Source organism: Anas acuta, chromosome 26 (genome assembly GCF_963932015.1).
Source record: "Anas acuta chromosome 26, bAnaAcu1.1, whole genome shotgun sequence".
NCBI classification, from domain to species: Eukaryota; Metazoa; Chordata; class Aves; order Anseriformes; family Anatidae; genus Anas; species Anas acuta.
The window spans coordinates 900603-923584 of NC_089004.1; the positions used below are offsets into that span (position 1 = coordinate 900603).

General features: G+C 45.4%; 1 protein-coding gene and 1 long non-coding RNA gene across 2 annotated transcripts in view; one reads left to right on the top strand and one right to left on the bottom strand.

Moving 5' to 3' along the window:
- The first annotated feature begins 5098 nt into the window (after window positions 1–5098).
- LOC137844976 (uncharacterized) overlaps window positions 5099–22982 on the top strand; it is a 78055-nt gene continuing 60171 nt past the window's right edge. The window contains exon 1 of the long non-coding RNA XR_011090056.1: window positions 5099–5324. This is a non-coding gene — a long non-coding RNA (uncharacterized lncRNA). The remainder of the gene's footprint in view (window positions 5325–22982) is intronic.
- Window positions 6049–9890, bottom strand: LOC137844760 (actin-like protein 9). The gene is made up of 4 exons (XM_068661293.1): window positions 9747–9890; window positions 9215–9257; window positions 8286–8525; window positions 6049–7343 (listed from the first exon to the last, which is right to left on the bottom strand). Exons 1-4 carry the CDS (start codon window positions 9888–9890, stop codon window positions 6049–6051), a joined length of 1722 nt encoding a protein of 573 aa, XP_068517394.1.

A 22982-nucleotide genomic window follows, 5' to 3' on the forward strand; every position in this document is an offset into this window, starting at 1 on the left:
TCTCGCACGTAGCTTTACTCATACTTGATAAGTGTGCTAACACATCAGAGGGAACCGAGGAGGTTTGACAACTCCTCGACCTCAAAGAAGCAAACTACTCAAAAAGCAACGCTCCACAATGAATAAAACTTGACTGACTCTACTTTTCTTTTCCTTTATTTTAGATATTAAAAGTCTTTGCAGGCATGCTGTGTTAGGGCTAGGTGTTGATGTTAACCAAGGACTGTGCCCAAACTCAAGCTTAGCCCCCAAATCCCTAAGGAGAAGCAGATTAGGCTCCTGGCCCTCGCTGTGCTCCCAGTGCCTCTGGTTTTCCCTGCCCTCTGTGCAGGGAGGCTGTGGCCAAGCAGGCGCTGAGCTCCGCTGCCCTGAGCAGCCCCTGTCCTGTTGTCTCTGTGTCCACTTCATTTTGCCCAAAAAGCTTTGCTTAGTGATGTGTGCATCAATTAGCTTGGAGTAAAGCATGAACCCAACTTTCAAGGAACCTCCTGAAATGCTGTTTTTCTGGGAAAATCTTCCCAGAACTCAAGTTTTGGTGTGTTAATTTGAACCTGGAAGCTGCCTGCTATTTCTGCGCTGCTGTTTTGTCTCTCTCTTTGCACAGACCCAGAGCTTCGGGGCTGGCTTTGCACTGGCACCTGCAGGGAATAACACCCGCTGCCACATCTGGAACACAGCTAGCTGTGCCTGGGTGGTGACAACACCAGACATGCCAGCACTGCTGTGGCCCAGCAGCTCTCTGCTGTGTCTGGCCGTGTTGTCTGACTGCAGCACTGTCTTTTGCACCCGAGACAAGAGGCGAGCACTGCCCAGGCTGAGGAGGAGCCCCACAAAGTTTAACACCTGTGTTTGGTTTCCACATCTTTAACCCCGATTGTTTAGTGGTGACGCGCAGAGTGTGGAAGTGGTTACATCGGCTGCTGGAGGTCACTCCTATGGAATGGATCAGAAGAAAAAAATAGGGGTGGAAAAGCTTTTATTAATTTCACCCAATTTCCTACACTAGATGGTGCCAACTCAGCAATCCAGATGTGGCCTCTTGGTCATCTCCAGCTCAAGATGTGGCCAGCCCCCAGGACAGTGTCTGGGTGTGATCAGGCCCCTGCCAGCAATGTCCGTGCTTTTCCTTCCGATTTTCCATGTACACTGTTTTCCATCTGCAGGGATGTCACAGCTGGGCTGTGCCACAGGGCTGCCATCACCGACCCCCTCTGTGCTGCCTCTGCTGCCCTCCTGCTCTGGCTAAAGGACAGGGAAATCCCTCTGAGCCTTTCCCCTGTAGATGAGCCATTAGAAAATTATTTCTTCCTCCCTTGTACATGAAAGATGTGTGACATGATAAGTTTTAATTTTGTAAGCAATTCCCCTCTCCAAAATGGCAAAGGCTTAAATTTGGCATTGCATGTGTTTGCTTCTTGTTTCTTTAACCAAGACAAAAGGGATGCATCTTTTTACTACATTTTCTTTGACAAGAAGTTGTTTTGTTTCTGGGGGAAAAATAACCTCTGCTGAGCCCAGCCAGCCAGCCAGGAGCTGGTTAGGATGGGTTTGTTGATTCCCTATTTGCTGCTGCACCTGCCTTTGCTAATCTCTCCTTGGACCAACCTGGGATATGTCTGTGGGCAATGAGGAACCTCTCCCCTGGCTGGATGGATGCACTGGTTAAACAAAATCAGAATGTTTTGATATAACCCAGGCAATATGCCTCATTGTCTCAGTATTTTTTCCAGCTAATGTTAAGTGTAGTCTTCCTGAATTGCTTGGCATTTGTAGGAGGGGGAATGAAAAAAGGAAATGAAAGTAAAATGGAACAGCAATACCCAAAATTCAGAAGGGAATAGGAGATGCTGTCAAATCTTATTTTATGCCTTGAAAAAAAAGGAAAAGATCCTATTTGATTAACACCACCATGGAATTTAAGCATGAGACTACAGAGACCCAGGTGGCCATGCAATTGTTGGGATGCAACATGACTGATTGTGTGTGCAGCATGGCCACAGGAAAAATTCCCCCAGTTTGAAGCTCCGTAGCCCATAACAGTAGCAGCCATTAGTCACTAGTAGTGTCTGCCCCTACCAAACTGGGCAGAATTTGTGAGATTTCATGGAAAGTCCATCACTCATCTCAGTGCTCAGAGGATGCTGTCAATGCTTCAGGGGTGCAGGGGATGATTGGTGTGGTGGCACCGCAGGGACAGGACATGGGAGGCAGCCAGTGCCCATGTCCCACACACTGGACCTTGCTGTTTTGCCATCACTACAAAAGCAAAAGAAACTGAACTGGATTTGGGGTGAAAATACTATTGCTTTGTCCTCTTGGAGGCTATGAAATATATTAAATCTGCTTGTGGGTGGTGGGCAAGTCCCTCCCTGCCCTAAGTGACTGCAGTACAGCTCAGCCTGCCACTGGATTGCTGTGGCCTGGGGAAATGATGTGCACAGATGCACTCGTGTCCTCTGACTTCAATATACTAAGCAGTGCAGATGAAGGACAAAGACACAATTTGGAGGACATTAAATCCAGCTGCAGAACAAGGTGCTCCTTCTGCCCGCCAATGATCCTGCAATGCTCTGGGTTGCATTCTGCCGCCTGCATTGGCTGCTCTTGTGCAAGGATCCTGTGTCACCACTTGAGCTCTTGCTGTGCTCACCCAGCATCTGGGGAAAACCTCTCCGAGCAGAGAGGCAGCCCTGCAGGTGAGTCACAGGGAGGTTTTGCTGCTTGGAAATGTTTCCCCCAAGCCAGTGGCTGCACGGGGCTGGGGACACTCCTGGAGCATTGTGATGTGGCAGCAGTCAGCAGCAGGGACTCTCACTGGGGAAAGGAAGCTTGTTGCAGGTGGTGGCAGCAGGCGGAGGAGAAAATATATGAGTGAAAGGGAAGGGAGCGGAAAGCCTGCGTGTAAAGGTTAACACTTGTCCCTGGCAGAGATGAGCAAATGTCTGAGCCCTTAAATAACAGTTGCTGACAAGGTTGTCTTGCAGCTATTTTTTTCTCTAAAAGACAAATAATTAATTTTTTTTTTTTTTTTTTTTTTTTTTTTTTTTTTTTTTTTTTTTTTTTTTTCCATTTTACTTGTAAAGCAGGGAGACGAACATCCTTTTGAGATTTCAGGTCATCACCATCTTCCCAGTGTGGTAGCATTAGTTCACACCTCCCACACTCATTGCATTTCCTTAATACAGCAAGAAAAACCTAGGCAAGGCATCAGAATGAGATTATGGCAGAAAAATACTTTCCACTAAGTTACCGCAACATTTTGACTAACCTCAAAATCTTACCATCTTGCTTCTCCTGGTCCCTCACCTCTCCAGGATGTATGGTCAAGGGGGTTTCGCATCCTGCTCAAAGGTGCATGGGGAGCCACGGGGCTTTGACAGCAAGTGCAGGGCTGCCCTGAGCCCGTGATGTGCCAGAGGGTGGCTTGTCAGCTGTGGATTCACTGTAGGTCACCAAACAAGAGGTAACCTGGGGGCTGCTGCCAGCCATGAGCCACCACTCCCTTCAGCATAGAGAACATGTATCCGCTGCTAGCCTGGCCGCAGGTGGGCAATGCCCTGCGCTGCCCCCCCGAATTTACTGCTGGCTTTGTGAAGTGGGGCCATGGCCAGGCAGGGGCCTCTGGGTGCACCAGCAGACAGGGGGCTGGGACCCCAACGCTGGCACAGAAACAGGATGGGGAATTTGCTGGGCAAAAAGTACAAGCATGCCAGGCAGGCACCATGGCGGTATCCTCTCAGAGCTCACTGCAAAGCTCGCCAAAGTCAAAACTGGAGTCCTGTCCCTCTTTTAAGTCTTTAGCAGAAAGAGGTATAGTCTGAAAGCCAGAAGTTTGGCATTTCAGCTAACACCCGGGATGCACAGTAATGCCCCTGGGCTGTGCCTGGTCACCCCACTCAGCTCACAGAGATCAAATTTGCAGTGTTCCATCCCATAGCACATGGGACCGTGGTTTGCAGCTGCACCAGGTACAGAATGCTGTCAGCTCGATGTTGTGGGTGCAGCCCCATTCTGCAGCGCATCCCTGCGGAGGCAGCGGCTGGCGGGACCAGGAGTGCCGCTGTTGGTGTGCAGGAGCTACTTGCTCCTCCCAGGCAGCCAGCATCTGCGGCCTGGGTTTCTAGTGAGATAAAAACTTGTTTTCTCCGGAAAGTTTCAGGGGAAATGAAGTAGCTAGTTTGAGTCAACATGAGAGCCAGACACTCTTTGCTTGTCAGAGAGCCGTGGGAAAGTGTCCTGCAAGATGCCCCCTGCATCCCTGCAGCATCCCCCGTGTCTCTGCAGCATCCTTCTGGCACCCCTCCTGCTTCCATGCAGCATCCCTCCTGCTTCCCTGCGGCATCCCCCCTGTGGCATCCCTTTGACATCCCTGCAGCATCCCTGTGGCCTCTCTCCTGCCTCCTTCCCTCATCCTTGGAGCATCCCTCCTGCATTATTGTAGCACTCCTGTAACATCCCTCCTGCAGCCTCCCACATCCCTCCCACCCTATCCTGTGGCTCAGTGCAGACCCCAGGCAGACCCAAAAGCAGCACTGTAATGATGAGATCAGGTTGTGTCTGTCCTTTGGGCACAATAAAACTGCCACCAGCTCAAAAGCTGGCACCAAATCCTACAACAGCTTCCATAGTTCAAGGGGAGTTCATTGAAATTTTGGTAAATTTGGCGTGATTTCTCTTGGGGGCCATCTGAGGGAGGGTGTGGTGCTGAGCTTAACATGGTTGGTGATATTTTCTGTGGCTCCTGCTCCTCTCTGCAGTGTTGGTGTTCACAGGTGGCAGCTACAGGGTGGGACAATGCTGCAGCCCATGCATGCTTGTGGAACTGGAAAGGGGGCAGACAACTCTGCTCTGTTAAAAGGAAATTAAATCTACCACATTTCCATTCATGGGCACTGATTAAACATGCTGCAGTACCTTAGCTCTGCCCACCAGAGTGCAGTAAATAAGGGGTCCTCATGGCACAGAGACACCTCAGGGCTGAAAGAAGGATGAGGGCTGAAGCGGGTGACAGGATGTGGGCACAGGTCCCCCATGTCCTGCAGCAGACAAGGAGCTCTTGCCCTCAAAGCTGCAGGGAGCTCAGTATCTCCCACCCCTGAGCAGCTCCTGGGGCAGCTCCTGGCTCCCAGCTGGTGGTGATGGAGCCCTGAGGGCTGGGAGGGCAGCAGGGCAGCTGTGGCTGCAGCTCATAAGCCCTACAAAACCCAGTGGGGGGTGATAGGCCTCTCCCCCTAGGAGAGGGCACAGGGTGGAATCCAGCTCCCTCCCTCCCCATCCAGCAGCACCAAGCCCCTGATGGTCCCTTTCCCAGCTGCTTGGTCCAGGTAGGAAAGCCCTTCAGGTGTTGGGGGAGGGAGGAAAGGGGGTGTTTCATGGTGCTGTGGATTTTGGCTTTGGTTTTTCTACACAGGTTTGATTTGTGCTGTGTCAGGCTGCTCTGAGCACCTGTTTTTTGCATGAATATAGCTGTTCGTGGCCAGCTTTCTGCTGTTGGAAGTGATCACAAAGGCTGGATGCACTGTGGGGTCGCACAGGGAGCAGAAGACCTTTACTGGGTGCAGGGACTGCAGCCCCAAGGGAGCAGCTCTTGTGCAAACCACAGCATGAAGCTCTGGGAGAAGAGGATCCTGAGCTGCTGTGGGATGCTCCTGGACCCATCAATCTCTGCTGGGGGTGGCAATGTCACCTTAGTGCTGCACAAGGAGTCAGTGCCTGGAAAGTTGTGGGGACAGGGATGGAGGAGCGAGGCAGCAGGTATGCATGGGGATGAGGGACCAGGTGGGTTGGGGCAGGTTTGGTGCCACGTCAGAGCCTTGGCCCCTGCTGGCCTTGAGGATGCTTCTTTCTCCATGGTGGGTGATGTGTATGTGGGGAGCACTGCTGCCTCATCCCCGTGTCTGGAATTTACCAAATCCCCTCAGCTGATTACTCTGCAAGACTGGGGAGATGATGGTTCTTAATAGAATATTTTATTACCACTTCCTGTTGTGTGGCCTGTAACAGTGAGAAAATCAAACAAATGCTCGTTGTCTGGTATAAGGCGTCGCCTCAGAAGCATTTCTGGTGGACGATGCACGGTCCCTCTTCGTAGTACTCATCCCTGCGGATCCAGCATGACTGGAAGTTTGTGAGGGAGGCAAGGACAGAGCCCCCCATCCAGGCCGCATGCCTCCTTCCCGGTGCAGCCACCACCTCCACCTCCGTGCTGGAGGGCAGGCACTGAGCCAGCTCGCTGCCAAGCCTCCTCGGCAGCCCCTCAAACAGTGAGGACCCTCCACACAGGAGGATGTTTCTGTGCATCAGTGACCTGATGTCCTCTGGAAGCAGGTCGAGGCTTCTCTGGGCCATCTCGTGGATGCCCACATAGGAATCCCCCCATGTCGGTAGGGGGTTGAAGAGCACCTCTGGACACTGAAACCTCTCCTTGCCGAGGCTGATGGTCTGCCCGTCAGGCAGGGTAAAATCCAGCGTGCAGCTAGTGGGTGGGAGGAGGCACTCATTATTGAAGTCAAAAGCGACGTAGCAGCATGTGTGCTTGATGTCTTCCACCACGGGGGACGTCCAATTGCCAAGCATGTGCTCCATGTCCCCCAGAAGCATTGTCAGGTACCAGGTGAGGCATGACCCTGCCACGTCTGTCCTCTTAATGGCATAAGCCAAGCAATTCCCATCGTGGACCGGCACAGCATGGGTGACAACATGGCCAATGTCTACCACGAAGGCGCTGGTTCTCCCATGGGCATAGGTGGAAAGGACAGGCTGAGGGGCCATGAAGATTCCAGGGGAGCCCAGTGACTCAAAGGCCACCTCTGCCATATTTTCCCGTCCACTGGCGGGGCTGAGTGGCGGCTCTGTGATGAGCAGCGCATGCTCCTCAGGGGGCACCCCAAGCTTGTGTTCGAACATGTGCTGCCACAGGGTTTCTGCTGCCTCCCAGTTGATGATGATGCCATTCTGCATCACCTCAACAATTTCAGTGTCTGGGTAAAGCAAGGCTTCTTCCCCCAAAAAAGCCTCAGATCTGGTTTCTTCCAGGCCCTCGGACAACACCGTGGTGTGGCTCACCAGGGTGCTGATTTCGGCACTGGGTGCCTGATGTCCAGAAAATCCTGCTCTGCAGCTCCTTGTGCCCATATCGATCACGACTGGTCCTATTCTCAACCCCAGGTCCTCACTCAAGAAGGAGCTGATGGTGGTGGAGGAGAAGCTGCTTACAGACCTCATCCCCAGCTCATTCTGGTGGCATTCATTCAGGGAAGATATTGGGGAGCAAGTCTTTGTCCCCAGAGAGTCCTCATCCTGGGAAGATCCCATCCCACCTGCCTGTGGCCTCCTGCACAGCCCTTCTTGGGAAAGGGAGCTTGGCTTCCCACTTAGCAGGCTTGGGCAGAATAGCCAACAATTTGTGATGTTGCAGAAGGAACTGTGACATCAGCCAGGGCTTATGTGGTGTCAGTGCATACCCTGAGTTTCCATGTCCCAGGTTCCCTCCTAGGCTCCTGTCTGCCTAAAACAGGCAGAGCTCTGCCCTTCTGGGGGATCCTGAGCAAATGTCACACCTCTCTGCCCCCCTCTATAAGCAGGATCAAGCTGTGCACTCTTGGCTGGTGAAGCCCTCCTGGCTGCGTGGTGGGTGCTGCCCATTCCCTGGGGAAATGCTGCTATCCTCAAACACTGCAGGGCTAGGGGTGGCCGATCCTGTTTGGTCTGGCGCCCTCTGAATAACAGATTAGCAAGGGACGCAGGAGAATCGCTACAGACGTAGAAATACTCGTGGGAGTGGGATGGTGATGTTTGCATTGCGACACATTGAGCTCCGCACTCGGTCTTGGGTGAAAGCATGCTTGTGCTGCTGGGGCACAGGCTTTGGGCTGCAGCAAGGACCCTGGCCCCGTGGAGATTCCCTGGAGAGCAGAGAGACCCCTTCAGCCCAACGGTTGGGCAGTTGCTGCCTCTGTGTTCCAAGCAGAAGGTCAGTAATGCCACACACGATGCCCAGTGGTGTTGGCTGCTTTTTGACAGGAGTGTGGAGGAAAAGTGAGTGCGACACCCAGCCTCGGTTGACGCCAGCTCTCATGTCCTGAGGGGATGGGGGTGGGGGTCTGCTGCTGGGCTGGCTTTGGTGTTTCTTCTAGCACTGCTTGGCTAGAAACCAGCGCCTGAGGGATCCTTCACGGTTCGGTGTGCCTGGAGCAGCTCCTTTGTGGTTATACGCACCCAAGGAAAACAGCCTCTTGCTTCCTGCAGGGCTCATCACTCACGAAACCCTGCTTAATTCTCCCCACCGGATGCCAGCGGGCACTTGCTGCTGCTGCTGAGGCTGGGTGCTACCGTGACTGTTTGAGGAGGCAGCACCGTGAGATGCAGCAGCATTGCCGCGCCATGCAGCTGCTCTCTGGCTGTTGGCGGGCACGGATCCAGCTCACTTTTGCACCACGGAGGCTGCAGCATGCTGGGCATGCACATGAGAGCTGGTGGAATGTTGCGTTGCCTCAATGCTGCTTCATTGGTCTGAGACATGTCACCTAAAGGCAAATGTGAGGACAGAAGTGCTGAGGAACAGCTCTAGCATATCCACAGTGCATGGAGGGGAACGGGGCCAGCGGGAGGCCAAAGATGGTGCTGGGAGGAAAGGAACCACTGCTGGCCCAGGGCATGTCCCCAAGACCAAGCCAGGGTCCTTGGCCCTGACCTTGGCTGACACCCATCTGCTAATCCTCACCCTGGGGCAGAGGCACTGCCCATCTCTGGGAACCGGTGGCCACAGCCCCTGCCTTGGGGCCAGGTCACCACTGGACCTGGGCCACCTGCGTCACCGTGAGCTGGCCCTGCCCTAGCAAGGGGACTCTGCTCTGGGAACTGCGGCTCCAGAGCAAACGCGGGCACATGTCCAAGCACAACAGGGAGTGCATTGCAACACCGTGCAGGGGATGCTGAGTGGCACTGTGGTATGCACAGGCTCCTTCCTGTTGGGCCTCAGCTGTCCCCATAGTGTGCTCAAGCTTTTCCTCCGCAGGCTGCTGCTGCTCTCACCGCTGCCCAGTCCTCCTTCCACTCTCAGCTGCCTTGGTGCCCCTTCCTTGGCATATTTCAGCTTTAGCTTTTGCTCTTTAACAGCACAGCTTTTTGGGACTGGGTGTGGGAGACAAGCTAACAGGGCTGGGGTTTGCATGCCCTTCCTGTGATGGCAAAGGTGTGGGGGGGTCTGCCGTACCTGGTCTTCCAGGGATAGGGGGACCTTTGGCATGTGGCAGCAGCTGTGTTGGCAGAGAAAGGCATGTCTGCAGCAATCTCATAGGAAATGTTATTGCCAGTGTTATAAATGAAGATACAACTCAATCTGAATTTAGTAATATTTATGAAAGACAAGTAAACAGCACCGGGTGTGCAGGGAGTCTATGCTCTGCCAACACGCACACACAAACATCAAACTTTCTAAATATACAGAATGTTGCTTTTACATATTAAACCCGAGTATGCCTATACATATGTACAATCAGAAAAGGTAACAAACAATCCTTTAAGTCTATTACTATTAATGTCCATGGCTGGGGGAGCGTAGTTGGAGTTGGGAATCCTGGGTGAAGTGCTCCCATATCTTCCATGACTTCATTCATTTTTCTCAGATCATATAACAGTCTCCATTTTCCATTCCTTTTCTTGATTACAAACACCGGAGAATTCCAGGGCTAGTCGTGGGAACAATATGTCTCGCTTTAAGTTGTTAAGCAACTAGGCCTTCAGGCCTTATGTATCCTCTTCTTCCCGGATCGAAGGGAAACATCCGTCTCCTCTTCAAGGCCAGTAGGGCCTGGGTCAAAAGGCTCGTCCAGGTCACCGGGGGCGTAACAGCAAAGGCCTGCGATGGCTGTAGCAGCAGAGGGGCCCATGGCGTAGCAGTCGGATCAGTAAAGGAGCCCGCAGCTCCCTCGCTGTCTGGCAAACCACACGTGTCTGACTGTGGCCCCACAGGGCTCTTTAAGGCCTCAGAGACTGCTGGCCAGGTGCCGAGGAATCCCACCACAACCTTGTTTTTAGTAGCAGAATCCCACACCTTGACCTCCGTTTGGTCCCATATTTCAGGATCATAAACTGATTGCTAATAAAGGGAATATGCTGTAAGGTTAACCAGGGCAGTCTTTGCTCCTAAGGACGTATGATTCCCCATAATCCCCATAATGCACAACTGCTTACCAGCGAGGGGCAGTTGTGTGCGCGGCTCCGCTCCTCTCAGCTTGAGCTTCTCTCCAGCTCCGGTGCGCCCATTTCCAGTGACTTTCTGTATGAGCTTCTTTGGGCGGTTTGCTGAGTTTGGCCGAACCTATCTTCATGAGGAGATCAATGTGCCTGTTCCCGTCCTGGTCTCCGTTCTGCTAGCCAGTCCCTATTCATTCTTTTTTCATTCCTGCTTCTTTATTGGTGACATGACTTCATTACATCGTGTTGCCTTTTTCATCTTGAGGGCAGGCTCCCCTCTTATACCCTTCTCCCCACAGCAGTCCTTTTCAAAAACAGCTCTTCACTGGTCAAACAACTTTGCATATAACAGCAACAGAAAACACCCAGAAACTTCCATGCCTTAATGGCTGGAGAACAGCAACTGGAGACTGCGTGGAGTCTCCTGAATCACCCTTCTTTGTTCCCTCTAAACTCTTTACAGTCCTGATGGCTCATCGTTAAGTCTGATGTTATCACCAATCATGGGGCTTGCCGACCCCCATGGCCACAGTCCAACATCTCACCCTTCTTTATTAATATCAACCATCTTCTTGAAACAAATTATTACATTACACGAATTATTACATGAATTATATATCACACCAGGATGGTTTCTTGACTATTTGGAGCCCCCACAAAGGGGTTGGACAGGGCTGAGTGCTGCTTTGCTGCATCTAAACTAAAGCTTTTCTAAATCACATCTGCTGTGTGTCTTGCTATGGCACAAATAAGCTTGCCCCAGTGCTCTCAAGTCTGACCTGAACCCAGGGTGCTGCCAGGATTTCTACTGGGACACTGCTGTTTTTTGTCCTGAGCCCAGAAGCGGCAGTGGTGCCAGCAAAGGGGTTTGCTGGTGGGCACTCCACAGCGTGTGCTGGCCTCTTCTCCAGGCCCAAGCAAAGCCCTGAGGGGAGCAGGAGGTGATAAAACTCACAGCACCACATGGGCAGCTGTGCTCCTGTGAGCGTGGTGTAAAAAAATAATAAAAAAATAAAAATCAGCACCTCTAGGAAGCAGCTCCACAAAATAGTGCTGTGTACTCCCAGTTCATGTTGGCTGTCACATCCCTGCACTGTCCTGTTGTCAGCATCACTTGTGCAGAGTGAGATAGTTGGCTCCGCAGTGAGAGGGGAGCAGGATGCTTGGTGTGGTGGGGACATCGAAGATGGGGAAGATGTGTGGTAGAAGCCTGTGGCTGCTGCTTGAGCACAGGCCCCTGGCAGCCCCACTCTGTCATCTGTCTTTTCCTGAGCAGCTGCCATCAAAGCCAGAGCTGGAAAGTCCTCTGCTCACAGCTTCCCCATCGCTAGTTGTGTGGGTGGCATGGAAACCTGCAAGATCTTTCACAAGCAGCTGTGAAAGCATTTAAGCCAATGTTGCTGACATAATATTGGGTGCTTGAAAATCTTTGAACAAACAAATAGGTTTCTAATCCCCTGGCTCCACTCTGCACTGCCAAGCCTGACCTGGGAGGTGAACCGGTCCAACCTGCCCTTGAGGAGTTTTGCTTTGAAAGTAAAAAGACAGTTTGACTGTGTGGAAATGTTGCCTGCAGTGGAAGGATTAATGAGTAATTGTGGTTTCATTAATTCTAGTGCTTTCACTTTCAGCGGATAGTTCATCTAATGGCGGTATCAAATAACTACCTGGAGATCAGCACCATCTCCTGTGCTCTGCAGAAAATCAAGGGACGCTGCAGGTACTGAGCTCTCAGGCAAGGCTGTCCAGCTCAGCATGATTTGAGTGGCAGGAAAAGGTCCTGATCTCATAAAGTAACATCAGGACCTGGACTATGGAATGCTCAACACTGAGAAGCAGAAGATCAGAGATCTTGGGGCAGACAAATGTTTCTGGTTTGAGATGTCAGGTGTTGCTACAGAACAAATGCAAGGAATTCTGTCTTGCAGCAAGCAACCAGCATAATTTCAGCTGAAATCAGTATCAATCGGAAGACTCAATGTGACAGTATCACACTCAGACCTAGCAATGTACTTTGAAATAATCTCTTGGCATCATTTTAAATATGACGTTTTCATCAGTTTAAGACATTTACTTCTTAAAAGGTAGACCAAGAAAAATCTAAAATCTAGATGATGTTTTAAAATTTATATTAGTGATACCTATGAATTTTTATTATTTTAAGCTCTTTTCAGAAAACTAACACTGATCAGCCTTGAAAACTGTAGCTCCTGGTAGTTTTTATTTTCTGCTGGTTGTGTAATATTCATGTAAAATACTGCAGTGCTTTAAAAAAATATTCTTTTTCTCAGCATCTGCAGTGTTATCAATTTCCCATAGTATGAAAATAGTTGTGGTAAGAGTGCAAAGATTTATCCCAAGACAAGAAAATGCTAAACATAATTTATTAAAGAAACATTTTTCTAGTACTTATAAACATTTTTTTCCTTCATCGAGGGACAAGCAGGTCTGTCAAGACAGACTTCATCTGTTCTGTCAATGCACTTTTCTTGTGTTCAGATGTGGGAAGAACCCCCCGTACATGCCCTGTTGAACCTGGTATAGCTGTGACTTTCTTCTTAGACAAGAGACAATCTGGTGGGAAAAAAACAATGTTAATAGTAAAAAAAAAAAAAAAAAAAAAAAGGTCTGCTCCTTGCCTTTTGATAAACAGCCCTAAACCACCACATTGTCAAAGGGAGATACATGTCCCTCATACATGTGACAGATGGAGGGACTTCGTGAGTGAGACACTTGCCAAGGCTGCATAGGCAGACACTAGCACAGACCCCAGTTCTGAATCTGAGGTTTTTCCTCATCTAAATCTTGCTGACTAATTCTTATTCTTGAACCTCCAAGGACAGGAATCCATGTTGTCTGAAGATGTAGCTATTTAGCTGGTACAAAGCAAACACAACTAAAGATGAAACTGCTTTTAAGATACTGTCCCCTATCAAATACGGACCAAAGTTCAGAAAAAGATCTGATCTGCTCTTTCCAAAGGGATGCAGCTTGGATATGGCCCTGCACAGCTGCTATGGTCTGCATGTTAACAGCATTAAATACAAAATTCCAGATGTGATACCTGCAGGTTATTAAGTATTTTTCTGCTTCTATGCTCCCTTATCAGTATCTTGATTATTCTGCAGAGACTGAACAGGAATGAGGTTGAAGAGGGGTGCTGAACAAGATCTAATTCATCCTGCTTGTTCTCTTGGTGCTTATTTTACCTTTGCTTTATCTTTTTTCTCTCTGCAATGGACCCTGGATCTCATTCATGATCCACTGCCTCCTTCCCTAGAAAACTGCTTAGCAAGCTATAAGAATACCCTTACACCTGCTTCTCTGCAGAAGTGCTTGAAAAAACTAACAGTAACTGAAGGTGGATTTGGCCTGGGATTTGCTGCTACTGTGCATATCGTGGTACTGCTCCCACCAGGCTTCTTATGGCTCTGGTTGTCTGAATGCCCCCCTGCAACTCCCCAGGTCGTTGGACTCTGCTGTAGTCAAAAGTGAGAGGTGAGAACAACACAAGGGCCACTTACCAGGAAGCATAACAAGAGAAGAAGAACAAAGCCAAGCAGGGTGAAAATGCAGATGAGGATAATTGCCCAAAATTGAAGCTCTGCAAAGGCAAAATAAGGGCACATCGGTTTTCTGGACTCCTAGATGTTTTACTTGGAATGGAGTGAGATCTTGCCCTGGCAAATTTCTGAAGTACTGTACACGCATGTAAATGAGGCAGAATCACTGGAAGACAGCATCTGGCCTTCCCTAGCCACAGGACAAACATGCCTCAGCTGTGTGAAGTTTGTAAGAATGTACAGAAACCTTGGCAGACTCAAGAGGTTCCAAGACACAAATTCAAACACCAGCTCAGGGAGAAACAGAGCCCTCAGATGGTTTCAGAGATGTTCAGAAAGACAAAGTTGTTAGCTGCCAGCTGGACCCTTCTGGGAGAAGGTGCAGGGCTCATGGTGTCAGCAAAAACTGTTATTTGTCAGCATGTTCATGGTGCATGGAAAAGCAACTTCTTGGAGTCATTTTTTTTTCTGTTTACCATTAGTTCTGGAGTTGTTGTTATGCTCACAATACTGTTTCTGTCTCCCAAAAGTGCTAGATTTCTGGGCTTTTGCCCCAGATATCTCTCAATTTCAAGGTAAGTGACACTAATTTACTGTAGCTCAAGTATTTGGTGGCTTTAGGATGAATCACTCCATAAAAGCACTTACCGGATCTTTTGGACTCCTGTTCTACTGTTGTGAGTGGAGAGTAACCTGTAAAAGAAAGGGTGGGACAGCTGAGAAACAGGGCACTTCAGAGGTGATTAAAACAAAAGTAACAGAATTTCCCACAAAGTCATCTCTGGAGCACTTGCCTTCAACCACCAGACTCTGCTCCTCTAGCTCATAGCTGGAGCCTAGCTTGGTGAACCTGTGTGTCAGGTGTTTCAGTTCCTCATACACGTCTTGCTTTTGTAAAGTCCTTGAGAAGGATTCCAGTGTGAATTTGCAGACTGAATCTACACTTACATAAGCTTTCCCATGGACAGGCCTGGAAGATGAAAACCAGAGCCATTGTTATGGGACAAAAACAAAAAATAAAATAAAATAAAATAAAATAAAATAAAATAAAATAAAATAAAATAAAATTAGAGTAGAGTAGAGTAGAGTAGAGAGAGGAATTCAGCGTTAGGTTCATGCTTACAGATGTCTAAGCAATGTTTTATTAGCATGGATCAACTTTTACATTTGAAGGTAGATGGTAAAGAAACTCATGCATCCTTGTGAAATCTACTCACTAATTCCAGGCAAGGCATTTCTAAGAGAAATCAGTTTATCTATTTTATTTGTTTCTCAAATGTAGTGTTGGAGAAGATGCACAAAACTAGATTTTGTTCTCAGGCTGGTCAGTTCTGTTGTTTGTTTTACTAACATCTTAGGTTTTGTAGCTTATTTGAATAAGCTAAATGAGGGAATGAGCTTATTTGTTTTACTCTGGAATTGTTTATGTGAAAATAGTTTTGCTATCATGGAAACAGAACCACCTCTTATTTGGATAGAAACCTTATGAAGTAAAGGCAAAATTGACAAGAGTGAATAAGGGTACCTCATACTTGTCATCGAGAGCACAAAGGTTGACAATGGGGTGTAAACACTACGGGGTAGCTTTGAATGCCATTTCTGCTAAATGCTCTGGGTGAAAGAAAAACACTTCCGAAGAAGGACATACCCAAAGCTCTCAACATTACAGCCAGCAAAGTAGTCCTTCATACTGCTAGTTCTGAATACATCAAGCTGATGGGAAGAAATGGAACAATTGAGCAAAATGAGTACATTTAATGCACCTTTAATTAGGACAGGGTAATCTATCCAAGCTATTGCTGTTAGCTTACCTCTTTCTCAATTTTCTTTTTGACCTCTTGGTACATCTGTGACCTGGAGTCCTGCAGTTCTGGGGAATAGGGAAGGTTGGAGATTCTGAATTTTAATCTGAAGTTTTCTTTCCCAGAGTTGAGAGGTGTTTTGTAAGTTGCTGCCTCAATTGCTAGCTCCAAGCCTGGAAATTGATAGAAAAAATTGGGATAAATTCTAGCAAAGAGAAACAGAGGGTCTTCTGCTAATCTGTTGTGCTTAAAAGACTTAGCTGGGAAAATATGAAGTACTAAAAGATCAACAGAATGTGAGTTGCACTGGCGTCTGACAATAAATTCCCAGTATACTCTTTGAAATCTCAGTCCTTCAGCAATGTACTAAGATAGCCAGTTCTTCAGGAAGTTGTACATTTGGCAAAAAGTAAGTCTGTTTATCTCTAAATGCTTGAAGTTACAGTAAGTAGCTATCACTTCACTTCCTGTTTAACATCGAATAGCCCCTTAAAGTATTGAGAACTAGAGGTCTAGACTGAGACAGACTGAATGTGGTAAAGGACTAGCCCAACTGACCTCAGTTCAGTCATTGAGGAACAGGCATTTTGCCATTGTTAGACTAGAAAGCAGGGAATTCTGTGGCAGTGGGTTGATCTGGGTGAAAACGGGGCACCTGAGATCTGAGCTTTACATACCACCTACTGAGAATTCTTGCAGCTGGTAGCTGCTTCCCAACCATAGTCCAGTTGCATTTGAAGTCCCATCCTGAAAAGCCCTTTCAACTACAGTCCTGTTGATGCTGGGCTCTGCTTGGAAGAAGCACTTGCAGTCAACCACAATGGATCCACTCCTGTGGAGAAAACAGATTCTGAGATAGATGGGCTGATCGTAGAGCTGCTTCATGTACAAAAAAAAAATTCCTTAGGGGTTTCTGCTATCCTGTGTTAATGTTTAAGCTAATGTGATGCTACTGGGAGATCTGGAACAGGCTGCTTTGGGAATTTTCCTTTGGCTAGGGACAGTAAATAAATAAATAAAATACCAATACTTATTGTTTCTGTGAACTTAGCTTATGATTACCCTGTATGAATAACATGAATGATCAGCACTTCTTTAAAAATCTTCTAGCCAGTGTGAGGGTCCCTTGTCCAAGCCTCTTCACATGTAAAGAAGGACACTACAGATATACCCAAAGCCTTCTCTTAAAAAGTAGCAGAGTCCAAGTTGGGAAGAGGAGGGAAGAATCTGCAGGCTGGCCCTTTAGTCCTCATTCTTAAAGAGTTAAGATTGCTGATGTTGATCAGTAATTACTGGGATATTCAGAGACTTGGGAATACCTTACAAAAATCCTGAGTCTGAGGAAAATATCAGTCCATACCAAGTCAGGAAAAATTCAAACTGATAAGCTCATAAGGCATTAACCAAACCATTTCCAATGTGAGAACGTAGGGGAGGAATTTTGCAAAGGACAAGAGTACTTGGCCATTGGGGAATAGTACCAGGAGGCAGTAACCTTTTAAACCTTTCTTAATGAAATTGTATTACAGACCTTAGTCTTGTAATACTGCAGTTCAGGAACTGGTCTTGCAGGTTGCTCTGACGGTATAACCGGTTCATCTGAAATTAAAATGTCACATTAAATAATGAGTTCTGGACCTCATGGTAGATGCTTTAGGGCAGTAGGAGGGCCTCTAACTTTGGAACAACACTAGATTATTATTTTTCTAGTTGGAGTTCATGGGAGATTTTTTTATTTTTTATGTTTTACTTCAGAGTATGTCTTCTGGTGATAGGGTCCGAGTTCCAGCTTGGTAGGCCTTTTTGTCTTCTCTGAGCAAGCTGCCATTGTTAAACCATGCAATCTGACTGATGGCTGTCATCTTCATCCATATTTCATGGACAGAACAGACTCATCTCAAAGCATGCAATGTTATGGCTTCATTTAAAAAGCAAGAACTACCTATGTAAAGCTTTATCAGGATGGATTGGTGCTGAAGAGAATGTGTTGGTTTCTCAGCAATGAATTATAAATTATAAAACCTGTGAGTTGGTGGAGATTTGTGTGCACTTCTAGATACCTGAGTAAAATGCCAAGTGTGCATTTAATAGATGAAGTCAATCTGTTGCATTTTATAATGCTTGTCTTTGGCTGGAGATAATTTCTTAAGACCACATGTAAAGGAATGAACTTAAAAGTGACTGACAGGCCAATCCCATCTTTTAGATTCTAGAAATTTTTACTCACAGAAGTTTTTTAATTAAAAAATCAACCTACGGAAGTTGGTGCAAAAATTGACCAATTAGATATGGCAGTATTTGAGTTGCAGCTCCTTACCTTGTTACTGATGCTTTCCACTGCTGCTTTATACTCTGGAGACTGAGAGTCTGGATTAGTTAAATTTTCATTGACTATTCTAAAGCTCAATTTGTAGCCCATTATGGCTGGAGCTTTAGTCAAGACAGGCTTTCTGGTGGTAGCTGCCTCACTGAGGTGGAAACCTAAATAAAGAAAGGTAGACTGCTTTTATTTTTACAACAGAAAAATGCACACCATGAAAGCAATAAGGGTGTGTCCCTGTTTAGTTTATGTGATGTAAAAATTAAATTCTCCAGGAATTTCACAGAATCACAGAATTTCTAGGTTGGAAGAGACCTCAAGATCATCGAGTCCAACCTCTGACCTAACACTAACAGTCCCCACTAAACCATATCCCTAAGCTCTACATCTATTTTGTATTTGTATGATTTGTATTTGTATGATTTAGTGGATGGAAATGCTTCTAGAATGGCAACAACATGATGGTTTGGTTTTGCCCCAGTGTCAAAACACACAGAAACCCAACAAACCAAAGGGAAAGTTCATTAATGCTCAAGCCCTGATGGAGTGGAAGAATAAAGAATGATCTCCAAGTGACACAAAAATCTTCATTTGATACTGTTTATGAATGCTTACCATCAATGTACAGGCTGTTCTTCTCTAGGCTGTAGTGCCCTAGTTTGGTGATGCCATTTGTCATGGTGCTCAGTTCATGATAAACCATTTCTCTGTCAAATCTGGCAATGCTAATGTCATTTTTGTAGCTGCAGACAGCATCAATGCCAGTGTTGTCCGTGTCTCTCCCAGATCTAAGTGAAAATGTCACATTGTTTAGGACACTGCTAATACTTACAGAACACCCTGTGTAATGTATATGTCACTAGGGAAAAACAGGCTCTGAACCTGTCAGCACAGTTGGGATCCTGACATCTTTCATTGGCTTCTCAAGAACTGAGAATACTCAATTGAACTTTATTTATTTAGATACCAAGATATTTTTACCAGCAAGAAAGTCATGAATAGAAAGGGAGGTACCACTGGCTTCTGTTTTCTGGCATCAGTATATCCATGGTAACTTATGTAAGTTTAGGGTGCATAAGACGAGACAAATGGTTAATATTTCACTTTCAGGAATCTTACCTAAATCTCATCACTTTACATCCAATGTAGACAGAACTTATGCTGCTTCTTTTAAAGAGAGGATCTATCTGTTAAAAAAAAAAAAAAAAAAAAAAAAAAAGGTAAATTTGAGAACTTGAAAGCATATCCTGAGTTTAATACAGACCAAACATCACCACATCACTATAACACAAAATGGGCAAGACTAGAGCCAGACTTACATAATGGTTGATAGCTTTTTCTGTGGAAATGAATTTGCGGGAACTTGGTGCATCCAGATCGGCAGTGTATTGGAGGTTGGTCAAGGTGAAATTAAGCGTGAAATGACTTGATGTTGGGCTTTGTACAGTAGTTATACTAAGAGCTGTAAACAAATAGGAGAAAGATTACAAAAAGCTTTCTTTTCTTTCAAAGACATTCCCAATCCTATCAAACTTCAGGGCTACTCCAAAGAATCTGTTTGCTTGTGTTTTTTTTTTAGCACACCACTCCTTTAATAGCTTTCCCTGGAATGAGTTTGGCAAAACACTTACATGATCTCTCAAGTGGTTCATTATAACCTGGAAAGGAAGTGCAAGAGAAACATTATGTAAAAGATCTATATACACTTGGAGAATGAAAAAGAGGGGATAATTAAATGGATGACTCAGGAATGAATCACCAGAACCAGTCCCCAAGGGCGTGAATCTATTAAACTATTACTTAAGCACAAGGAGCTTTTATATTAGCAAAGACTACAATGCAAAAATATGTGCTGCTGCTTATACTAAATAGCAGTAGAGTAGAAATCAAATAGAACAGAGTAGAAATAGAGTAGAGTAGAAATCAGGTGAAATGGTAATATGCAAATGCATGACTGATATCAAGACTAAAATTAAGTTACTCTTCAATGTAACATAGAAATTTAAATCTTCAAAAATGTCTGTGAAAACATTCTTGGAAGCATACACTTCATCTTACACAAGTTATGCAGTGAACTCTAGACAAACCACCTTTTCCTTAAGGTTACTTTTTTTTTTTTTTTTTAACTGAAGTGTTTCCTAAGGCTCACCGTGGTCCCAAACTGCTCTAGTGACAGGAGGAATGATAAAATCATGCATTTACCATTGATATAGAGGCTCTTGTTGTCCAGTTTATAAATTCCTAATTTGGTGATGCCATTTGTCATGCTCCTTAGTTCTTGGTAAACCTTGACTTGGTCCAACTGGGGCACTTGAGAGCCATTTCCATAGTTGCAGATAGCATCTACTGCTGTGTTATCACTAGTCCCCATTGACCTGAGGAATTAAATATAATGTAGCACCATTAGTTATTCTACAAATCTGTGGCTTTTCTTCTGATATGATTAAAAACAAGCACAAAGTCATTACATTTGTCCTCAGTTCTCAGATGAACTGTAGAAGTTAAGATGTGGTAAACACAGCATACAAAAACAGTATAAAAAAAAAAGTGCATAAAAGCTTTATTTTAATGATACTGACTACTTGAAAAGGGAAACAAATTCATTTTAAGTGTCTGTCAAACATAAATCCATTTGCTAAAGTTCATCTCCAAGCTGTGTTGCTCACCTGAATCCTATTGCTTTGCAGCCAGTGAAATCAGAACCAATGCTGCTCTTCTGAAGCAGGGGGACAAGCTGACAAGGAAAAGGTCTTTGTGAGTATGGGAAACCCAAAATACTGTGTGATTTCAGTGAAGAACATCATATTTTTCGCTTACATAATGTTGCATTATTTTCTTAGTAGAATTGAATTTAGCAGAATGTGGTGTCCCTAGGTCTGTTGTGAACCTGAGATTGGTTATGGTGAAGTTCAATGTGAATTGCTCTATTATTTGTCCTGGGCTTTGTGTGGTGGATGGCTTCACCACTGTAAGAGAGAAAAAAAACACTACACAGATAAAAAGAAGACTCTTTGCATTTTTTTTACATTTAAATAAGAAGAACTTATGAACATGATCACACACTTCAGGTATTTGGCAATCTTAGGAGCATTGCCAAATCAGATAAAAATGACGTGCCTTTGAGTAGCTTTGACAGGTATCAGTTTTTAAATATACTTACAGGACAGAGCATGCGGTTCATTGTAATCTGAAAAGGAAATGGACAATCACTAAGAAAATATTTCAAGAATATTTTCTGTCCTCTACTTTTCAAGAGCAGCAGGGCTAAGCATGTTTTTTTTTCTTTTTTTAATAATTACTTCAGGATCATGGTTAGTGCATTCATGATTGTGTTAACTTAGTGATACTTGATAGGCTTTTGTCCTTTGCTTTTTGCTATGTGTTCTGAGATGTAGTTAATCCTTCTCGTTCTCATTTCAAAATGGTTTACATCAACATACGGAATAATGCCTTGAGGTGGTCCTGTTACCGTTAATGTAGAGGCTCTGGCTGTTAAGGCTGTAGTGTCCCAACTTAGTGATGCCATTTGTCATGTTCCTCAGCTCATTGTAAACTGTCACTCTGTTGAACGTGAAATCTGAAGGTTCATCTCTATAGCTGCAGATGGCATCTACTTCTGTGTCATCCCTGTCTTCCTTTGACCTAGGAAATGAGGCATTGTTTTAAGGATATTAGCTGGTTGATGGAGAAGTCCATCTTAACTTTTAGTATATCATCAAGGTAATCACTCAGTGACATTATGTTGATGTAGTGAATATGAGAAATGAGAAACTACTTTTAACTTCTTAAGAAGCAGGTAGCAGACTTTTCCCAGATGTGGCTCTTACCTGAATGCCATTATTCTGCAGCCAATATAAATAGAGCCAATACTGCTTTTTTGGAGTAGATGGTCAACCTAGAAATTTAGTAATATATAAGTACAATGTCATGGCAAAGGCTAGAAATTGGCAATATTTAAAGAACTGTGCCTAAGCAAGGAATGATTCTGCCAGACTTACATAATTGTACATGACTTTCTCAGTTGATTTGAATTTTTTAGAATTTGGCATCCCCAGGTCTGCAGTGAATGGGAGGTTGGTTATAGTGAAGTTCAATGTGAAGTTTCTTACTGGTGGTGACAGATGTTTTGTACTTTGATCAATGACTGTAAAGAGCAAGGTAGATTATTGTTTGAAAATATAAATTACAATCATTATCCTTAGAGAAAATCCCTGTAAGAAAAAATTAATATTCTCATTAGATAGATTATTAGATATTCTAATCAGCTTTAGGGTCATAGCAGCTGTAGTTTCCTAACAGGCTGCCAGATTTTCATAACACTAATTTATAAGTGTTGTGCTCTTGTTCGGTTAGTGCATTTTTTTTCACTACCTAACAAAATCTTCTTGCCATTTCAATTGATATTTAAAAGTACTTACATAGTCCAGGCTGCAGTTCATTATAACCTGGAGGGGGGGAAAGGACAGTATTTGAGAAACTGGCTTATAATTTGGAATGCTTTGTCCGCAGTAGAACACAACTTGAATCATTTTTGTTTGAGACAGCCTACATAAACATTTTTTAGGAAGGGCCGATTTGATGACTGTCTAAGCATAAATTCATTTTATGTCTGTATGTTAATGGCAAACTGCTGCTTTCCCTAGTGCACAGAATTATTCCTTTCTTAAGGATGTTGAAAGGGAATTTACCTGTTGCAGAAACCTAATTTAATTTCTACATTGACAATTTAAGTACAACTTTTGTCAAGTGGTGTCCTGTTCTAGTACTGTTCTTCTGCAGGGAAGTGCTTTTCTAGTGTATGTTGGGAGGTCAGTTGTTATACTTTCTGGAGAATAACTTCATGGTACGCTATAGATTGCTTAGTACTAAGGTGCAAAAATTATTGCTTCTTTGCTTTGCTTCCCTAGTATTTGCTTGTGCCCTTTCTTCAAGTTTTTATTGCTTCTGCAGTTATGTAGCAAATCAAATTTTCCATCTGTCTGATAACAAATCAATAGTCAGAAGAGGATTCCCTCCTGCCATCAGCTCAGCTACTTACCATTAACATAAAAGCTGGCTGCATCCAGCCTGTAGGGTCCTAGTTCAGTGCAGTTGGCTGTC

Excerpts from the sequence above, each read along its gene's own strand:
- LOC137844760 (XM_068661293.1), bottom strand. The coding sequence starts at position 9,890 with ATGGGCCCCTCTGCTGCTACAGCCATCGCAGGCCTTTGCTGTTACGCC. Across the intron at positions 9,258-9,746 it reads GGAAGAAGAGGATACATAAG|CTGCTGCCACATGCCAAAGG; the intron begins GCCTGAAGGCCT and ends CTGCCAACACAG. Across the intron at positions 8,526-9,214 it reads CCCTATCCCTGGAAGACCAG|GTGACATGTCTCAGACCAAT; the intron begins GTACGGCAGACC and ends ATTTGCCTTTAG.